Consider the following 21,425-nt stretch of genomic DNA (forward strand, 5'->3'; position numbering starts at 1 on the left):
ATGGAAAACATGAAAATGAGTTACTGATCTACTGATAAATTATTACACTTTAAATCATCTTACATGTAAAAAGAACGTTGAGTGATTTAAGAAAACCCAACTGATTGCATAAATAATATGTTTATAAATAATGTAAACCTATTACGTACCTATAGTCATAATTATTACAGGCGTGATTGACACATACCTACTCTAAGGCCCGTCAAATTGTGAAGGCTAGAAGAAGTTCCACAGAGTTTGACAGAAACAAAGGCATAAGTACCAGTCTACATTTATTAGAAAATCCATTGCTCTTTAGATGGGTATTGGCTACGTGCGAAGTGCATGGTGGGTATAGTAAAGCGATTGCAGCGCATGCGGTGGTAAAATTTGTAGCTAACAAAGGTTAGCGTATTTAACATTTTTTACAAGTTATATATGCACGAAATGGAATTTTTAATTTACGATAATTATAACAAAGAAAATGTCAAGGTCATACAGTCAAAATACACAACAATTTTTTTTCGTTAATTCGGGGTTAGTCCCATAGTAAAAGTTGCACAGTATGATTTATACACCGTGTTTTTATTGAATTCCGTTAAGAGCCCTTAATCCTTGGAGCGTTCTCCGATTTCACGAAATAACGCTCGATAGATGGCGTTGGCGCTCGGTACGCGAGCGCCGGCAACGCGACGCGCGTTTCAATGCAGACTAGAATAATCTTGATAGTTTTCAATATAATTTCAAGCAACATTAATTTTAGTGTCATATGATATCATATGGGCACTCTTTATTTTATTGTATATGCACAGTAGTTTTTTTTTTAATGTACACTACTACTAAGTGTACAGACTACAGAGTGTACTATAACCCTTGCTCTTTATTCTGTCTCTTTCACACCAATGGAAAATGAAGAAGTTACTAAATGACTGCAGGTATAAATAAAGTATATTAGTGCGATAGAGAGACAGATAGTGTTTCGTTGTCGTATCGTAAACGATTGGCATGTTGGCCACACACTTGCTTAGTGCCTAGCTAAAATACCAATCGTTTGCGTATATTAGTGCGATAGAGAGAGAGTAGTGTTTCGTTGTCGTATCGTAAACGATTGGCATGTTGGCTACGCACCCGTGATACCTAGCCAAGAAGCCAATCGATTGCGCATATTAGTGCGATAGAGAGACAGATAGTGTTTCCTTGTCGTATCGTAAACGTTTGGCATGTTGGCTACGCACCCATGCTGCCCAGCCAAGATGCCAATCGTTTGTGCATATTAGTACGAGAGAGAGACAGATAGTGTTTCGTTGTCGTATCGAGTGGCATGGTGGCTACGCACCCATGCTGCGTAGTCAAGATGCCAATCGTTTGCGCACATTAGTGCTATAGAGTTTCAGTGTTATTTGAAATCACGTTAGGGTTTGTATTATTATTTTTGACCCGAATGAAGTCCATCCAGGTTCTTATGATGGAGTCAGGAGTTGGTCACCAGAACTCCTAATCTATTCATTATAATTCCATCGTGCTTGGGCTCAAAAGATTTGCCCTGACGAACACCATCGATCTAGATGAGGTCCAGGGTCTCATGACGGAGTCAGGAGTTGGTCACCAGAACTCCCCAGAACTCCTAATCTACTCATCATAACTCCATCGAGTTTGGGCTCAATAGATTTACCCTGATGAGCACCATCAATCTAGATGAAGTCCAGGGTCTCATGATGGAGTCAGGAGTAGGTCACTAGAACTCCTAATCTACTCATTATAATTCCATCGTATTCGAGCTCAATAAATTTGCCCTGACGAGTACCATCTATCTAAATGAAGTCCAGGGTCTCATGATGGAGTCAGGAGTTGGTCACCAGAACTCCTAATCTACTCATTATAATTCCATCGTGTTTGGGCTCAAAAGATTTGCCCTGACGAGTACCATCGATCTAGATGAAGTCCAGGGTCTCATGATGGAGTCAGGAGTTGGTCACCATAATTCCTAATCTACTCATCATAACTCCATCGTGTTTGGGCTCAATAGATTTGCCCTCACGAGCACCATCAATCTAGATGATGTTCAGGGTCTCATGATGGAGTCAGGAGTTGGTCACTAGAACTCCTAATCTACTCATTATAATTCCATCGTGTTTGGGCTCAAAAGATTTGCCCTGACGAGTACCATCGATCTAGATGAAGTCCAGGGTCTCACGATGGAGTCAGGAGTTGGTCACCAGAACTCCTAATCTACTCATTATAATTCCATCGTGTTTGGGCTCAAAAGATTTGCCCTGACAAGTACCATCGATCTAGATGAAGTCCAGGGTCTCATGATGGAGTCAGGAGTTGGTCACCATAATTCTTAATCTACTCATCATAACTCCATCGTGTTTGGGCTCAATAGATTTGCCCTCACGAGCACCATCAATCTAGATGATGTTCAGAGTCTCATGATGGAGTCAGGAGTTGGTCACTAGAACTCCTAATCTACTCATTATAATTCCATCGTGTTTGGGCTCAAAAGATTTGCCCTGACGAGTACCATCGATCTAGATGAAGTCCAGGGTCGCATGATGGAGTCAGGAGTTGGTCACCATAATTCCTAATCTACTCATCATAACTCTTTCGTGTTTGGGCTCAATAGATTTGCCCTCACGAGCACCATCAATCTAGATGATGTTCAGGGTCTCATGATGGAGTCAGGAGTTGGTCACTAGAACTCCTAATCTACTCATTATAATTCCATCGTGTTTGGGCTCAAAAGATTTGCCCTGACGAGTACCATCGATCTAGATGAAGTCCAGGGTCTCATGATGGAGTCAGGAGTTGGTCACCAGAACTCGTAATCTATTTATCATAACTCCATCGTGTTTGGGCTCAATAGATTTACTCCGACAAGCACCATCAAATTACCATTATGATGAATAGATTAGGAGTTCTGGTGACCAACTACTGAGTCCATCATGAGACCCTCGACTTAATCTAGATCGATGGTGCTTGTCAGGGCAAATCTTTTGAGCCCAAACACGTTGGAATTATAATGAGTAGATTAGGAGTTCTAGTGACCAACTCCTGACTCCATCATGAGACCCTGAACTTTATCTAGATTGATGATGCTCGTCAGGGCAAATCTATTGAGCCCAAACACGATGAGGTTATGATGAGTAGTTTAGGAGTTCTGGTGACCAACTTCTGACTCCATCATGAGACCCTGGACCTCATCTAGATCGATGGTGTTCATCAGGGCAAATCTATTGAGCCCAAACACGATGGAGTTATGATGAGTAGATTAGGAGTTCTGGTGACCAACTCCTGACTCCATCATGAGACCCTGGACCTCATCTAGATCGATGGTGCTCATCAGGGCAAATCTTTTGAGCCCAAACACGTTGGAATTATAATGAGTAGATTAGAAGTTCTAGTGACCAACTCCTGACTCCATCATGAGACCCTGGACTTTATCTAGATTGATGATGCTCGTCAGGGCAAATCTATTGAGCCCGAACACGATGAGGTTATGATGAGTAGATTAGGAGTTCTGGTGACCAACTCCTGACTCCATCATGAGACCCTGGGCCTCATCTAGATCGATGGTGTTCATCAGGGCAAATCTATTGAACCCAAACACGATGGAGTTATGATGAGTAGATTAGGAGTTCTGGTGACCAGCTCCTGACTCCATCATGAGACCCTGGACCTCATCTAGATTGAAGGTGCTCGTCAGAGCAACTCTATTGAGCCCAAACACGATGGAGTTATGATGAGTAGAGTAGGAGTTCTGGTGACCAACTCCTGACTCCATCATGAGACCCTGGACCTCATCTAGATCGATGGTGCTCATCAGGGCAAATCTTTTGAGCCCAAACACGTTGGAATTATAATGAGTAGATTAGGAGTTCTAGTGACCAACTCCTGACTCCAACATGAGACCCTGGACTTTATCTAGATTGATGATGCTCGTCAGGGCAAATCTATTGAGCCCGAACACGATGAGGTTATGATGAGTAGTTTAGGAGTTCTGGTGACCAACTCCTGACTCCATCATGAGACCCTGGGCCTCATCTAGATCGATGGTGTTCATCAGGGCAAATCTATTGAGCCCAAACACGATGGAGTTATGATGAGTAGATTAGGAGTTCTGGTGACCAGCTCCTGACTCCATCATGAGACCCTGGACCTCATCTAGATTGATGGTGCTCGTCAGGGCAACTCTATTGAACCCAAACACGGTGGAGTTATGATGAGTAGATTAGGAGTTCTGGTGACCAGCTCCTGACTCCATCATGAGACCCTGGACCTCATCTAGATTGAAGGTGCTCATCAGGGCAACTCTGTTGAGCCCAAACACGATGGAATTATAATGAGTAGATTAGGAGTTCTAGTGACCAACTCCTGACTCCATCATGAGACCCTGGACCTCATCTAGATCGATGGTGTTCGTCAGGGCAAATCTTTTGAGCCCAAACATGATGGGATTATAATTAGTAGATTAGGAGTTCTGGTGACCAACTCCTGACTCCATCATGAGAACTTGGACTTCATCCGGGTCAAAAATAATAATGCAAACCCTAACGTAATTTCAAGTGAAAATGCGTTTTTCAGAAAATCGCAGCCAAATAACACTAGACCTTACTCATAGTGTTGTGTTCCTGCCGGTGAGTAAGGTTGCCAGAGCTCAACGAGGGGCGGGAGGGGGTTAGGGTCGGCAACGCGCATGTAACTCCTCTGGAGTTGCAGGCGTACATATGCGGGCCGTATGCTTGTTTGCCACCGACTTAGTATTAAAAAAAAAGTAACACTGAAAATCCATCAATAAGCGAGTCTGTTAGGCATACTGTAAAAAATGAACTTTTATTAAGATTTTCTAATCGCAGTATATAGCACTTCTCGGAACTCCGTAGCTGATTACGATCGCAACGAATGCCTGACAATCGAGCACAGGTCCGTCCTCTAAGCGCGCTCCGCGCGGACTGAGAGCGGGGCGTCGCTGCTGCGTGATTTATACGTGTTTTAAAAAAATATAAATTTACGGCAATGTAGGTCCCATAGTTACGTTTTTTTTTTTATAGGTTAACATAAAGTTACAGTTTGCTATAATATTATTTTTAAAGCAAAATATGCGTACAATTTGCGGAAATAAAATATAATAAAACCCTGTTTTCGCCAAAAAAATGAAGAAAACTCGGAAGGTATTTTATCAGTTTTTTCAAATGAATCTTCGATTGTTAATCATTCCAGCCCCTCGTACGAGATATGTTGAATCAAATTGTAGTCATTCATGTACCAAATGATTCTTGTTTATAGCAAAATTGAGAACCGAAACGCCACATCTCACTGCAAAATTTGGAAAAGACTCCCAAAAAACCTCATTAAAAAAGAGGTTTAAAAGAGAAAATGAAAATTTGAACTGTTGGAGCCCCTAGTTTAGGAAACGATTATTTAAGTACGTTATCAGTTTTTGAATAAATACTAATAACGTCGTAATCTTGAATGAAAAAGGAAGCATTTTACAAAATACGCTCGTCTGTAGGAATAAGGACTCTTAACTTCGGGGCAGGAGTAAGTACGTATAAGAAAACTACCTAAACTTTTTTTTTCATTTTTTATTTTTTTGTAAAAAATAATTAAATGCTGCATATAGTGTGATTGTAACACGGGCATTACATTTAACTCGACCAAAAAATTGAAAACTATGACATATCAATGACATTTCAAACATCGATCGTCCGAGGTTGTACTTACGTTTAGTAGCAAATGTATTAACTCGTACTAATTAGTACTAAACAGGCCCTAAGGCAAGTGTACACGCTCGTAGGGGCCTTATAATAAATAAATAAATTATCGATTATCTCGGAAATGGAGTAAATTAGAATACCGGTGTCTTTGAGAAAGTTACTTAATTTAAACTCAGGAATGCACCCTTGAAATGAACGGAAATAAAAAAAAACACGGTGTATATATTCACCCCGTAAATTATTGCAGGTGACTAAATAAACAACCTGTATAATATAACTAATTAACTAACGTATTTAATTTGATAATGATTAAGCGATGCAAATACCACATATTATGGGATCTTTTTCTAAATGTTAAGAATGGGTAGGTATAGTAAGTTTTCCTTAAAAGATAGACATACACCATCGCGGACTTTTTTTGACCGATGAAAGAGAGACAAGCCTGCATTGTGTTGTTATAGCTCAAACGGATTAGGCGGCGTTTTAGATTGAAGTTCCTAGACAGCGTGATTTTTTCCGACATCGTTAGCAAACATCGTCGTATTTCAACCGACTTTACAAAATAACCTTAATAAATTAATATACACTTAAACCGTCCTCAAGAATCGTTCTATTGACAAGTGAAAACCGTATGAAAATCTTTTCGGTAGTTTTTATTGAGTTTTAGGGTCGTTTTATAAGATGTAGTAATTTGACGTTTTCCGCTAGATTTGCGGAAGATAGGTGGCGTGACAGTCGTGCACGTATCAGCAAAATTTAACATCTGACCGATGAGCGGTGACTTATGTTGACATTTCTTGAACAGTGTGGCCGCCAGTTTGAAACTGTTTGCTAGCGTGTCCGTAAAGCCCGACCAGAAATATATGATCACTGTTAAGAGGGCGCTGTTATTCTCATGTATAGAGTGACAGTTCAGTTTAGTATGAAAAATTTAGTTCCAATGAAATTCCGCAATATGGCGCGTGATCATATATTACTGGTCAGAGTGGTCAGGCTTTAACTTACTTTCAGTGCATCTCGATCGTACTCGCATATTAGTGCGAGCGAGATGTATAGAAAGTAAGTTACGCAGACGTTAGCGAATATGTCAGTTTGACACTGCTAAGGCAGTCGTCTCTAAGTCGTCGTAATCTAGACTAGATTAGCGAGAATTTAGTGTCTTCAGCTAAACATGAAGTAAAGTTATGTAGATTGGTGACATGCATGAATCATCCTACTGCCGAAACTGCTGTCTAAGTCCACACTTTATCACTTTAAACAATCCTTATCAACCTTACGCACTGACGAAATGAAGTGCCATCTTTTGAAAGTACTTAAGTAATTTAACAAGTTTAACACATAGTTGTAATAGTCGGTCATGGTCAAGTGTTTAATCTAAAAAAGGCAACTGCAGTTTATCGGAAAGATATTGATAAATACAAACTGAATACTTTAATTTAATCCAATACTAAATATTGCTGAACTATTTGTACTTTATTGGGGAAATTCAATGCTTGCGTAGTTTGCTGTTTTATTACACCACACGCTGTATATTTGATTTGAGAGAATTTACTCTTCTCAGAAAGCGTAAAAAGGTCGTGAACCTACATCTGAGAAAAAATAATTTAATTGAATAACTACCAGTCGTTTTATCCTATTTTACGTAACGGCTCTACAATTTTACTATTAGAATTGTAGAATACACCTATACATCTTAATACATCTATATCTACTTAATGGATTCTTAGAGAAATTTGTTTCGTAAAAAACCACCTAAGTGCCTATAAATTGTACACAAACATTTTATAATGACCTTTAAATATGTATTTAACCAATGTTTAGGTATCTACCTACACCGAGAAAACGTCACACATTGATAATACCCGTTGTGCATTTCCTCAGTCGTCCAGTAATTTTCTGATGCCTACCTATTTAGAACTGGTTTTTTTTTTGTACAAAATAGGACACGTTTTATTAATGTGTTCAGCATTAAGTGGTAAACACGTACTTTGATATACATCTAGGCAGTAAAACCATAATGCAACTGTCGTCAACAACAACAATGCAAGTGTCAGTGCGGAGGAGCGTCGGGGACAGCTCTAGGTATTCACAAAAGGGCTCTTGTCTATCATCACGGAAACATACACCACATAAGTCAGAACCCCGGAATTGCAGGAATTGTATGTAGCCGTAGATTGGAATAATTGGTCCGCTTACAAGGCAACGAAGAACTGGCTCGTTTTGACATTTGTACTGGTCACGAGGATGCCACTCATTAGCTCACACCACATTATTATTGCATTACTTAAACCCTCTAATTTGATATTAATTTCGCGACCATTATTTTCATTATCTCTGCTGACATAACATTAAGAATAACTAAGCTATTTTACAATGTCACCGCTCAACGTGACGGAAAATTATAGGTGCGGCGAGTAATACGCACCGTGAATGATATTTTTCAGGGAACTGTTTCCGTCTCTCTGTTATTCGTCATCATTCATCAAAATGCTGTTGTCAAAATTTAGGCAGATGCGTTCTTTATCATTATCTTCGTGAATCACGATTTCGGTTTAAGTTAGATTTAGGAAGACACGTCGTGTAGACGTAGCCCGCGGCTATATTAATTGGCTGTTTGCGTTTGTCTTAGTGGATACAAGTTTTAAAAAGTAAAAAACAATACAGTAATAATTTCCCGTCTGCTAAAACACAACAATAATGGTTTGAATTTTGTTTAATTTGAGTTTGACCATAACGAAGAACTTCCCGTACTATTTTTGCTACAATAAGGTGAACATTTCCGAGCATATTGGAGAAAAAATGTTAAACTCGCGACACGTCACGTAACCGACTATGGACCGTGCGCGATGGAGGGTCTGCCATCTTGTGGCCTGAATCGGAACCATAAACATGCACATTTACACGTCACGTGTTTTCTTGTGCATAGTAGGTTCTGCCATCTTGTGGGCTACATCGGAACAAAAAACGTGACATTTACGCCTCGCGCCACAGTTCATGCACGCTCCCTATTAAAAATTCGTAACACGGACACGTGACCTGATAGAAAAACTCCATGATGGTTCTAGTAATGATGATGGTGTAAGAGTCGTTGAAATTATGGATGGAAGTTGATGTTTCTGAGAGATAAACTTCTTAATATTGTAGGATGTTTCTTAATCTATACATATAATAAAGCTGAAGGGGGTCGAAAGTCTGTACATGGAAGATATTCGAAAAAAAATAGCCTGGGGATACTAAGAATCGTTAACAGAACACGTTCCAACAGTTTTTAGAATTTTTGTCTGTTTCTCTGTTTGTCTGTTTATTTGACCTCGCATCACGTGAAAACGGCTGAACGGATTTTGATGCAAACTTTACTAATCTGTCGAGAAAATGCCCGGCCAAGTTATAGGCTATAAAAATTCAACCCCTAGAAGGGGGGGTAGCCACTACACTCGATTGAGTTAAGTTTGCACTTGAATCTTATGGCGCTACTTAGGAAGGAGGTGCAAACTTTTACAACAAATATGTGCTACGAGTATCGAGTACCCTGCTAAACTAACAGATTTGGTGCTGAAATTAAGCCACCGAGGAAGGATTTTGCCAAATTAACTCTAAAGCTAGAAGAGGGGGGTACGGATATCAATTCAATTTCAATTGTGTTGATGTAATAATACAACGAAATTAAACGACAGTAAATTTTTTATTGCCATACATTGCACAGTGCCATCTTTTGGAAAACTGAGTAAAAATTTAGTAATCAAGTAAACTAATAATTTTTAAGAAAAAAAAACCTACTTCAATGAGGCAGACCGGTGAAAGAACGATTATTGTTGATTTTTGATTTCATACAATTAAATTATAAAGACAGCGTCCTACGCCTTATTATGTAGAAAAGGAGGTAACATGTTTTTTTTTGTCACTGCACCCACCTTGACGCATTTCGGATTTGCCCTATGGTTGACTGGTAAGATACCAGCAATAGGGTATTCGACTGTATTTAAGATAAATTATTTCACACCATGCATGAAATAAAGCACCAGATAATTATTAAAAGAACTAAATAGGATAGAAATATAAACATGTGTCTAGAAAACCTAAGTGCTTGACAAACATGCACAGAGAACAAATTGCCAAGCCATATGCATCGTTGAAGATTTCCATTTTGTTCATCATGAACAGTTCCACTTCATCAAATGTCACTTCTACAAATGTAAATACTTGATTTGTTGATGAAAATACAAAAATCACTATATGTATGCCTTTCACATTTGAGAATTCCCTCGATTCCTCATGGACCCCATCGTCAGAACTCGAACTTGACAAAAATTTGTCTTGAAAATCTAATTTACTTAACAAACACAGCGAAGAGAACAAATCGCCAAACGTGTACTGTGTATCGTTGAAGAGTTCCATTCTGATGCAGCAGTTCCACTTCATAAAATGTAAATGCTAGATTTGTTAAAGAAAATACAAAATTCATTATTTGTATGACTTTCATATTTGAAGAGTTCCCTCGATTCTCCTCCTTTTGAAATCTTGAAGTCGGTTAAAAATGAGTTTACTTACATAGTTAAGTAGTGGCAAAATCAACACACATATCAACACGCGTATAACTGCATAATTATTTAAAAAAAAAATTCTCCGTCATGAATGTACCTGATGTATCCTAATCGTAATTTTATCGTATCCATATTCATACGTATCGCCTCTTTTAAGCACTATGGCTACGAACGTGGGTACTATAAAAAAAATTCTCTGATGTTTGCGGTGTAAATGTCAAACGATTTAGGACTCGCATTTTATACGCGTTAAAATGCCATAAGAACTAAAAACTGAAAATGCCTTCCCGATACGAAAGTCTCGCAACGCATTGAGGTTACGAAACTATAGCGACGATCGTGATTTTAGGCGTAGCCACAACTACCAGAGACGTTATGCAGGATCGTTCCATCCATTGAAAACCTCATTCGTAGCGTGTACGGAGACCTGAGCCATTCTTGGGTTTGTGAGAGATCCATACTCACGCCCATAGAGGAACGGTCCATGCTCACGCAGAAAAATGAGCAGGCGGTTATCGAAGGTGAACATGCAGTATATAATTCCATTAACACTGTCTTGGATGAAGGCAATGTCACAACATACCCGGTAGAGTTTCTTAGTTCCTTAGCTCATTGAGTGCTTCAGGACTCCCAGCACACACATTAACCCTGAAAGTTGGAGTTCCAATCATGCTTCTTCGGAATTTGTCGCCTCCGAAGTTATACAATGGAACCCAGCTAAAAGTAGTACAGCTGCAGCGAAACCTCATTGAAGTGCAGATCCTGACGGGGTGCGGCGCCGCAGAAGTCGTGTTCATCCCGCGCATCCCCCTCATCCTGAGCAATTTCCCGTTCCACTTCAAGCGCCTACAGTTCTCCGTGAGCGTCTGCTTCGCCATGAACATCAACAAGTCGCATAGGCAGACGCTGCGCGCCGCTGGCGTGGACCTGCGCACGGGCTGATTCTCGCACGGGCAGCTCTACGTGGCGTGCTCGCGCGTTACCAGCTGGACGGAGCTATTCGTGCTGATGCTGATTACATACCTACTTATTAGTATGTAACTGTAGATATAATTATATGTATATACATTTAGTAGTGCATACATAACTGTAAACAAAATGTAAATACTCGGCCTCAAGTTTTTGATATCTACGAGTATTCTCCTTTTTTCTAATCCTACTTCTAACTAATAGGTATTACACCTAAATTCGATAGTGTTCGGAAGTATGGATTGGTCTGGAGCACCGATTTGGATGATATTTTCCATGGACATGATTTGGATAGGTACAGTCAAGGACGTAAAAAAAATACAAAAGTGGAACTGTATTGTCCGATATACATCTACTACTCTATGTCGTTTAAATCACGTCAAAAATTTGAATAAGGACGAATTTGAAAAAAATAACAATTGATTTTGGAGTGTAGTTTTATTAAGTGGTACCTAATTGTAAAATATTTTATCTAGACTACAGTCCTCTAGCGTATCCATCTGTCAACTTTACTTCAAGTTCCACCTCCAGGGGAGAGGCAGAGAAATTAGCGGTGAATGAGCCGGTTACTGACACAGACCGAATACCACGCGGGCGGAGCCGCGGGCACTGCTAGTGTTAAATAATTGTATTAGTTCTGAAGTGTTAAATTTTTTATCTTATACCTTTAAACGAGCAATTCTTGTATATATATAAATATATATATTTCCAGGATCTGGGAAACGGCTCTAACAATTTTGCTAAAATTTGGTATATGGGGGTTTTTGGGGGTAAACAATCGATCTAGATTAGTCTTATGTTTGGGAAAACGCGTGTTTTCGAGTTTTCATGAGTTTTTATTTCGACGCAGAATATGGTCGCTAATTTCGTATTGCCGGCCACTGTCCGTCTGGTCCAGCGGTTTAAGATTAAGACGCGGACTGCTAAACGAGTGTTACGGGTTCGAATCTCGCCCGGTGACTTACTTTTGTTTTTTTTTATATGTTCAAGTTTATGTATAATTTTTTAATTTTTATTGTTTTAGACAAGTTTAATTTAGTAAAAAAATGTAGTTAAGATTATCTATACACCACCATATTACAATAAATAGTTATAACCGAGCAAAGCTCGGTCGCCCAGGTACTGTAATATAAATTGTCATATTTGTGTACGATAGCGCAATAAATAAATATTGTATTTTACCACATAAATGATAGTACTTTTATACTGATAATTAAAGTAATTCGTGCAAAATTATTCCCTAACCGAATGGTTATGGGTTAGGTTGGTGGTTAGTATATTTAGGAATCAAAATATCAAAAATGCACAACGTTAATATTCAAGTTTTCACTTCTGCCGGCACTCCTGTAGGGCTAAGATGGTCGGCTCTTTATCATTTGTCACCATGCCTGTCACGTTCTAACAAGTATGTAAGTGTTAAAGTGACGGGCATAGTGATAAGTGGTAAAAATGGAACCATGCTGCCACCACTGGAGTGCAACCCGTTGTTTTTTTTCAAAAGAGCGAACTCTATAGACCTAGAATATATAACGCTAAAGCGATCGCCATCAATATCATAGTGATTTGTTAAGATTTAGTTAGTGGATACCGTTTTCTCCCGAAATGGAATTTCATAAAAAGTACCGTTATTTCGTTAGGATCGGAAAGCTATTCTTCCCTCTTGTGCTTTTTCTTAGTCTGCCCTCTGAAATATAGTCAAATTTCCAAGTGATTTTTTCAATATATTTTCCCTTCATTAAAATGTATAATAATTCAAAATAAAAACTGCAATTTTGTGGGTGCCCAACACATTCACTGCCGAGAACACGTATATGTGTTCTTTTTGGTACTAAAAACGGGGCGCCCGAGTCTAAAATGTACCTTATTTAAATGATAAACAACTATAATAGAATAAGCAAGTGGGTAGGTATTTACCTACTGTTTTATTTTTTACTCTTATCACTCTTATCAGTTCTTGTGAAAGAAAAATCTAATCGCATCCTACTTAATATTTTTGACCCCCATTTACACAATGTGTACCTACAGTAGGTATATTGCCATCGTGTATGACGAAAAAGTAACACGGTTATAACTTGTTCTAAATAGTTAACCCATTCAACGCTAATCACGACACGTCGTTTTGCTTCTACGAAGTATTTCCGCTACATATCGGGAAAGCCATGGTATCGGCTACGACGTAGCGCTACGACTGTAGCTCAGCGGTGAATGTGTTAACTTGTACATAGTAAAAGGAAAACAATAGATCAGACCAATTCTCGCATAACTATAGGTATAGTGAAAAGGCGTAATCCCTAGTGACCTGCAATAATATGTAATACAACGAAGGCCGCAAAAACATCTGACACGATTTTGATTTGTAGAGCCATAAGAGCGTGTCACATATTGTTGTGGCCTTCGAAGAGTAACATATTATTGCAGGTGACTGCATCAATATTATAGATGCGAAAGTAACTCTGTCTGTGTGCCTGTCTGTTACCTCTTCAGGCTCTTCACACTTAAACTGCTGAAACAATTTAGATAAAATTTGATAAGGATGGAGATAGTTTGAAGTAGTTACTTATTATCAAACATCATCATCATTCCACGTAAATAAACTCGCTCGAAGCTAGTAAGTCATAAATAAATATAAATTAGTCACAAATGGTTTCTTATGTATTTTCTATTATGCCTATTCATTTTGAATTATAAAGCTAGGATTTCTACGAAATATGTTAAGATTGTTAATGTTAAGTAAATGCCTACTATCTTTCATATGTTCCCGCGGTCGGCCAACAAGGACAATGATGCGTTCAATGAGTCAAGTTTTACCGAGTACTTGTGGAGGGTCACATGTGATAACCCCTGCCAAGAACACATCTATGTAGATATGGGTGCGTTACTCCACCCGTGCGACCCTCCGACCCCCGTCTTACAGATATAATATAGGTAATTAGGTACCTTACTTACATCTTTGAATATAGGTGCAAATTTTACAAAGAATCATAATACCATTTAAATGATGGAATAACACGATGACAACGATGGCCTGAATCACTATATGGACCATCTCTGTGACATAATACATATGTATCATTTGTGACAATGACGTTCGGTCTGGCCTAGTAGGTACTTGGGTAGTGACCCTGTTTATGAAGCCATAGTCCTGGGTTCGAATCCCGGTAAGGGCATTTATTTGTGTGACTAGCAGTGCCCGCGGCTCCGCCCGCGTGGTATTCGGTCTGTGTCAGTAACCGGCTCATTCACCGCTAATTTCTCTGCCTCTCCCCTGGAGGTGGAACTTGAAGTAAAGTTGACAGATGGATACGCTAGAGGACTGTAGTCTAGATAAAATATTTTACAATTAGGTACCACTTAATAAAACTACACTCCAAAATCAATTGTTATTTTTTTCAAATTCGTCCTTATTCAAATTTTTGACGTGATTTAAACGACATAGAGTAGTAGATGTATATCGGACAATACAGTTCCACTTTTGTATTTTTTTTACGTCCTTGACTGTACCTATCCAAATCATGTCCATGGAAAATATCATCCAAATCGGTGCTCCAGACCAATCCATACTTCCGAACACTATCGAATTTAGGTGTAATACCTATTAGTTAGAAGTAGGATTAGAGAAAAGGAGAATACTCGTAGATATCAAAAACTTGAGGCCGAGTATTTACATTTTGTTTACAGTTATGTATGCACTACTAAATGTATATACATATAATTATATCTACAGTTACATACTAATAAGTAGGTATGTAATAGTATATTTACATAACATTGACATTTTACAATATTTATTTGTACACCACATTGCGAGTCTCCCCGGCGGGCATCAGCACGAATAGCTCCGTCCAGCTGGTAACGCGCGAGCACGCCACGTGCGAGAATCAGCCCGTGCGCAGGTCCACGCCAGCGGCGCGCAGCGTCTGCCTATGCGACTTGTTGATGTTGATGTTCATGGCGAAGCAGACGCTCACGGAGAACTGTAGGCGCTTGAAGTGGAACGGGAAATTGCTCAGGATGAGGGGGATGCGCGGGATGAACACGACTTCTGCGGCGCCGCACCCCGTCAGGATCTGCACTTCAATGAGGTTTCGCTGCAGCTGTACTACTTTTAGCTGGGTTCCATTGCATAACTTCGGAGGCGACAAATTCCGAAGAAGCATGATTGGAACTCCAACTTTCAGGGTTAATGTGTGTGCTGGGAGTCCTGAAGCACTCAATGAGCTAAGGAACTAAGAAACTCTACCGGGTATGTTGTGACATTGCCTTCATCCAAGAGAGTGTTAATGGAATTATATACTGCATGTTCACCTTCGATAACCGCCTGCTCATTTTTCTGCGTGAGCATGGACCGTTCCTCTATGGGCGTGAGTATGGATCTCTCACAAACCCAAGAATAGCTCAGGTCTCCGTACACGCTACGAATGAGGTTTTCAATGGATGGAACGATCCTGCATAACGTCTCTGGTAGTTGTGGCTACGCCTAAAATCACGATCGTCGCTATAGTTTCGTAACCTCAATGCGTTGCGAGACTTTCGTATCGGGAAGGCATTTTCAGTTTTTAGTTCTTATGGCATTTTAACGAATACCCTATTGCTGGTATCTTACCAGTCAACCATAGGGCAAATCTGAAATGTGTCAAGGTGGGTGCAGTGACAAAAAAAAACATGTTACCTCCTTTTCTACATAATAAGGCGTAGGACGCTGTCTTTATAATTTAATTGTATGAAATCAAAAATCAACAAATAATCGTTCTTTCACCGGTCTGCCTCATTGAAGTAGGTTTTTTTTTCTTAAAAATTATTAGTTTACCTGATTACTAAATTTTTACTCAGTTTTCCAAAAGATGGCACTGTGCAATGTATGGCAATAAAAAATTTACTGTCGTTTAATTTCGTTGTATTATTACATCAACACAATTGAAATTGAATTGATATCCGTACCCCCCTCTTCTAGCTTTAGAGTTAATTTGGCAAAATCCTTCCTCGGTGGCTTAATTTCAGCACCAAATCTGTTAGTTTAGCAGGGTACTCGATACTCGTAGCACATATTTGTTGTAAAAGTTTGCACCTCCTTCCTAAGTAGCGCCATAAGATTCAAGTGCAAACTTAACTCAATCGAGTGTAGTGGCTACCCCCCCTTCTAGGGGTTGAATTTTTATAGCCTATAACTTGGCCGGGCATTTTCTCGACAGATTAGTAAAGTTTGCATCAAAATCCGTTCAGCCGTTTTCACGTGATGCGAGGTCAAATAAACAGACAAACAGAGAAACAGACAAACAGACAAAAATTCTAAAAACTGTTGGAACGTGTTCTGTTAACGATTCTTAGTATCCCCAGCCTATTTTTTTTCGAATATCTTCCATGTACAGACTTTCGACCCCCTTCAGCTTTATTATATGTATAGATAGATGAACACAGATATTTGTTCTAGAGTCATGGGCGTTTTCTATGTATATAAACATGTGTTTATCGTCGCGTAGTACCCATAGTACAAGCTTTGCATAGTTTGGGGCTAGTTTGATCTGTGTAAGATGTCCACGGATATTTATTATGTATTTAATGACATTAACAGTGTCAGTAAAATATCGAAGACTAAGATGTGGTGTAGGAGGTGGATGAAGAGAAATATTTTGAAAAAAATAATTCATTAACTAGAACAAAGCAGCTAAGCCGTTAATAACATAAAGCGTATTTTTTAACAGACAATATAATGCGTATTTTTTAACGTGTACCCATCATAATTGATTCAATTTGGAAGAAAAAAGGCGAAGAGAATTAAATACACGGAACAGAAAACCCTTAAAAAAATCATTACTTATTTTCAGAACAACCCGCACTTTTCTGACGTTGGCTGCCTTGTTGCACTTCGAGGCAATAGCGACGGACACCAGCGTAGAGATACGGGAGCTGAACGGGCTGGTGCAGCCGAAGCGATGTTCTTACGAGTACGCACACGGCTACTATGGAGCCTCCTGTACCAACTTGGAGCTGGACAGTGTACCCAACCTTAAAAGAAGCATAGAGGTAAGCCATATTTAATCCCCTTAGAGCCAGCTGGCATTGAAAGTGCCGTGTCTCGAGGAGGTACCTCGACCCGAACCATAAGCTTTAGCGTGCTTACTGATGTCAGATGTGTTATATCGGAATTTCGCAAACTTATCATATTTTTGTATAGGAATCGGAATACTTCCAACTTTTCGGAAACTTTCCTCAACATGCATATCTGTAAGCGTGCTACATTATTCTCATGCAAATTCATCGACTTGATTTGTTCAACGAAATTTGCGGCGTATTTTATTTCCGTCTTTATTAAAAAATAATATTCCTTGTATATCTAAAAGATGCACTTAAAGGGGCTGTGTAGGAGTTAAAGATAAAGATATTTTATTATCCCTTGGTATGCTTAGGAGCAGATCTGCTCCATATATATTCAACTTTAAACATAATATGTCATGGTTGCCAAATACACTGAAAGAAATGGTTTGCATAACTGTAACAAAATTTTGGTTACTGTTTACACAAAAATTGGGACTATGTGTTATATGTTACAAAACCGTGTTTGGCTATCAGTGTTCAGGTACTGGGTATACACTACAAAATAAGTTTGTAAATTTATGCAAAGTTTATTTTCTTATAACCGTAGTTTAGTTATTTAGTAAAGTTACAAAACCAGTTCGGCTATCTATTTTTTTCAGTGTACATGGCAAAATGTTGACAGGCGCATACGAAAGGTTATTCAAGTAGGCATATTACCTCCTCAATTGGATTATTTTGATGAGTTGTTGGATTATTTACAACATATCTTAACTCGTATTTTTGTTGCAGGTCATTGACTTCAGAGGAAACAGAATAGGGCTACTAAAAAAGGAAACATTCGCCGAGTACACAGGACTAATATTGCTTTACCTCCCCGATAACTACATGTTTGGCATCGAAGAAAATGCTCTTTCCACGTTAACTTCCTTAGTGAGCCTGGATTTATCAGGCAACAGAATCCAAACACTACCAAACTCTATTTTCCAACTACCCTCGTTAAAAAAATTACAGTTGAATGGTAATCCATTGATGCAAATGGATGGACAATTTAATGCTCTCTCGAGGCCAATAAAGGCACCTTTACAATACCTAGACATGTCCGGCTGTTCGCTGTCAAAAATATGGAACTGGGGTATCGTACCACAACTAACTTTCTACAATATTTCACACAACCCTCTGGTAGACCTGGAGATGTCTCACTTCGTGGATATGTGTAAATTAATGAAGGTTGATTTGACGAAGTCTGTTGACAAAGTAAGACTGTGTGACCTGAAACCGACAATCGCGTGGCTGAAACGGAAACGTGTAGACTACTTGCTTTTGGACGACTCGCATGTGAGACTAGCGTCTTTAGGTTGGTATGCGGTTTAATCATTTGAGACCGCGGTCGGCAAAATGTCTCACTTTGTCACTTGCCATAAGGATGAGATTTACTTGTATTTTTATACGAATAATCTGACAAGGTGTCCTTATGGCAAGCACCAAAGTGGGACTTTTTTTGGTCACATTTATAGATTATATTAGTTTATAAGTAGGCAGTATAGTTACCAAAGTAACAATGTACCCAATTAAGTACCTACCTACTAACTATACATAGTTAACGCAAACTGTATGAAGCCTTCCCAAAATTGGATATTGTTGCCAAGAATACCTACTTCTCCTACATACATTTTTACTCGTCTTGCTCAGTTTTAAAGATCTCGCTTGGTATCTCGGTGCAGTTGAACAAACATATATGCCCTTATTTTTACAACTTATCGGAGAAAGAATTGTTCAACTATGCCGGGACCTAGATAGATACATTTGTTTATAATGTTTACGCATTGAATTTTAATTACAGAGTTCGCCTCGTGTCCAGAGAGCCCACCTTCGAATGATCTCAACCATACACACAACTTGTGTCTGGCAGCTTACAGAGTAAGTTTAAATATTTCTTCTTTTGTTTTGCGTTTATAATAAATAAGAATAAAATTACAAGTATAATCAGGTTCTAAGTCCAGCTATAGAGTAGGTAATGTGCAAAGCATATTCGGGTAATTCCGAATCATTCCCGAATGTCGGGTAAACCAGGTTCCGAACCTAATTTAAATAATTATAAATGAAATTCACCCCAAAATAAAAAACTATCAAACAATCACCGAAATATGCCATAATCATCTAAATATCAATGTTGTTATACAGCTATAACGTCGTCATCGATTTAAATGTTTCTCCATCAGATCTAAGACATTCCGTGCTGGGATCTCTTACATTTCACATAGACCTTCTGTCTTACATTACATTCTATACCCAATGAATGTAAGTATTGCTATCAGGGGCCTTATTCGACATGCATAACTGTCAAATTTCGCGTCCACATCAAATCAACACTTGATTCTATCGCATGTTGATTGTATCAAGTGTTGATTCTATCAACTGTGGATATTATCATTTGGAACAATCAAAACTCATTCATAGAAAAAATAATCAAACTAAAATCAACTTTGTTTATTACTACTATACAGTTTGTAATGGCTCTGAACTCGAAGTGGATCGGTTTGATTTGATTGTCACCTGACTGTGGATTGCTAATGTCAAATTTTGACAAGTGTTGATTTTATTGCTAGACTTTATTGTCCATGGGCTTGGGCACCATCTTGGATTTTTTGACGTACGACAGGGAATACCCTTCCTTTCATACAATATATGGCATAGAGTAAGGCGTCTTTTTTTTTTAAAACATAACTTTACAAGAATCAGCGACATCTTGTATCCGATAGTATAAGTAATGCGCTATGAATAATGCGGCGGCGAGTAGTGAATTTATACCTGACAATGTCAATCAATTAAAAAGTGACCACACAGTTGATGGTCGATAAAGGCGATTATTAACTGAATTTTAACGACAATAAAGCACTATTGACATGCGATCTTTTTGTTGAACCCACACCTACACGTCGAATAATGCTCGCTCCACATATTCTCCTAGAAACGCTCAAAATTCTAAAAAAAATCAAGCAATTTACTCCGCACCCAGTTGCTTCTAAACCACGTTCACGATCCAAGTTGTAAGTATACCTTAACACATCTTTCAGGCATATGATTTAAAGTCCGTTTTTTAAAAATTACGAGATGGTTCATGAATCCTTTATTATTTTTCCAAAAATTACGCTATTACATTATTTATAAAAAAGATATAATATAACTGTTAGTAACTCGGTCACTTGGTCTATCACCAACTATTTGAATGCTCTTTGTATGTATACGCAACCCCATTGTACAGTCGCCATCACCATTAAGACCTACTGTATGGTCTATATTACACGTTTGGCGGGTAGTGAAATTTGTTTAGGTATCCTCCTTGTGACTAGTTAGAACAGTTTGACGGGATGACGAATAGGAACAGATTTGCAGTTTGACCAATAGCTACAAAATTACGATGTGTCCTAATAGAACTAAATCTACTTGTGACGGGTTGAAACAAATAATACTGCTTTTGGCGGTGTGACCGGTTAGAACAAAATTTTGGTGTGATGAGTTGATGCCTAAATCGACCTAAGTACTTATTGTTTATATAAACCTACAAATAGACGATTCCTATGTACAGGAGATTAAATACATATTATGTGATTCAACTACGAATTAAAAAATATATATTTCTGTTTACACATTTTTTTAACGTTTTTCTTTAATAAAATAAAACATTAGTTTTCGGTGACTATATTTCATTTTCTTGAGTGTAGATTATTAGTTTCAGTTTCCAGTTGGTACCAGGAACTACACCTCTTCAAAAACTTTGCTGGTGGTTCGACCTTATAAATAAATTCTGGTCGGTCGGTGGTGTGTCCAGAAGGCTGCTGCCCCTCTGGATAACAATACTGATCCGCCGATTGAAATATAGGCCAGGCCTCTGGTCACCAGAAACCTTTAAAAGGCGTTTTGACATTTCCTCATAGACCCACGCTAGGACCCCAGGGTTTCAACTTCAACCCCAAGCGCCACAAATATGTAGCTAAGGTTTTAAATTCTAGACTATGAACATGAAATATTATTCGCTAGTTAGGGAATTAGAAAAAAATAGTAATAGGAGACGGCCGTGGTCGTGGTAGGTAGGTACATCATGCGTGGGCCAGGCAAGCCCTGAAATTATGCACCAATTTTACTATAACTTTGTTCACCTATTGACTGTTTCCAAGATAATCGTTTT

General features: G+C 38.8%; 1 protein-coding gene across 1 annotated transcript in view; it reads left to right on the forward strand.

Annotated features, from left to right (window-relative positions):
- LOC133519092 (leucine-rich repeats and immunoglobulin-like domains protein 3) overlaps positions 1-21,425 on the forward strand; it is a 42,272-nt gene that overhangs the window by 11,304 nt on the left and 9,543 nt on the right. Inside the window, exons 2-4 of the mRNA XM_061853005.1 lie at positions 17,029-17,227; positions 18,029-18,593; positions 19,080-19,156. Of these exons, the coding sequence (XP_061708989.1) occupies positions 17,029-17,227; positions 18,029-18,593; positions 19,080-19,156 (841 nt within the window). The remainder of the gene's footprint in view (positions 1-17,028; positions 17,228-18,028; positions 18,594-19,079; positions 19,157-21,425) is intronic.

Source organism: Cydia pomonella, chromosome 6, assembly GCF_033807575.1.
Source record: "Cydia pomonella isolate Wapato2018A chromosome 6, ilCydPomo1, whole genome shotgun sequence".
NCBI lineage: Eukaryota > Metazoa > Arthropoda > Insecta > Lepidoptera > Tortricidae > Cydia > Cydia pomonella.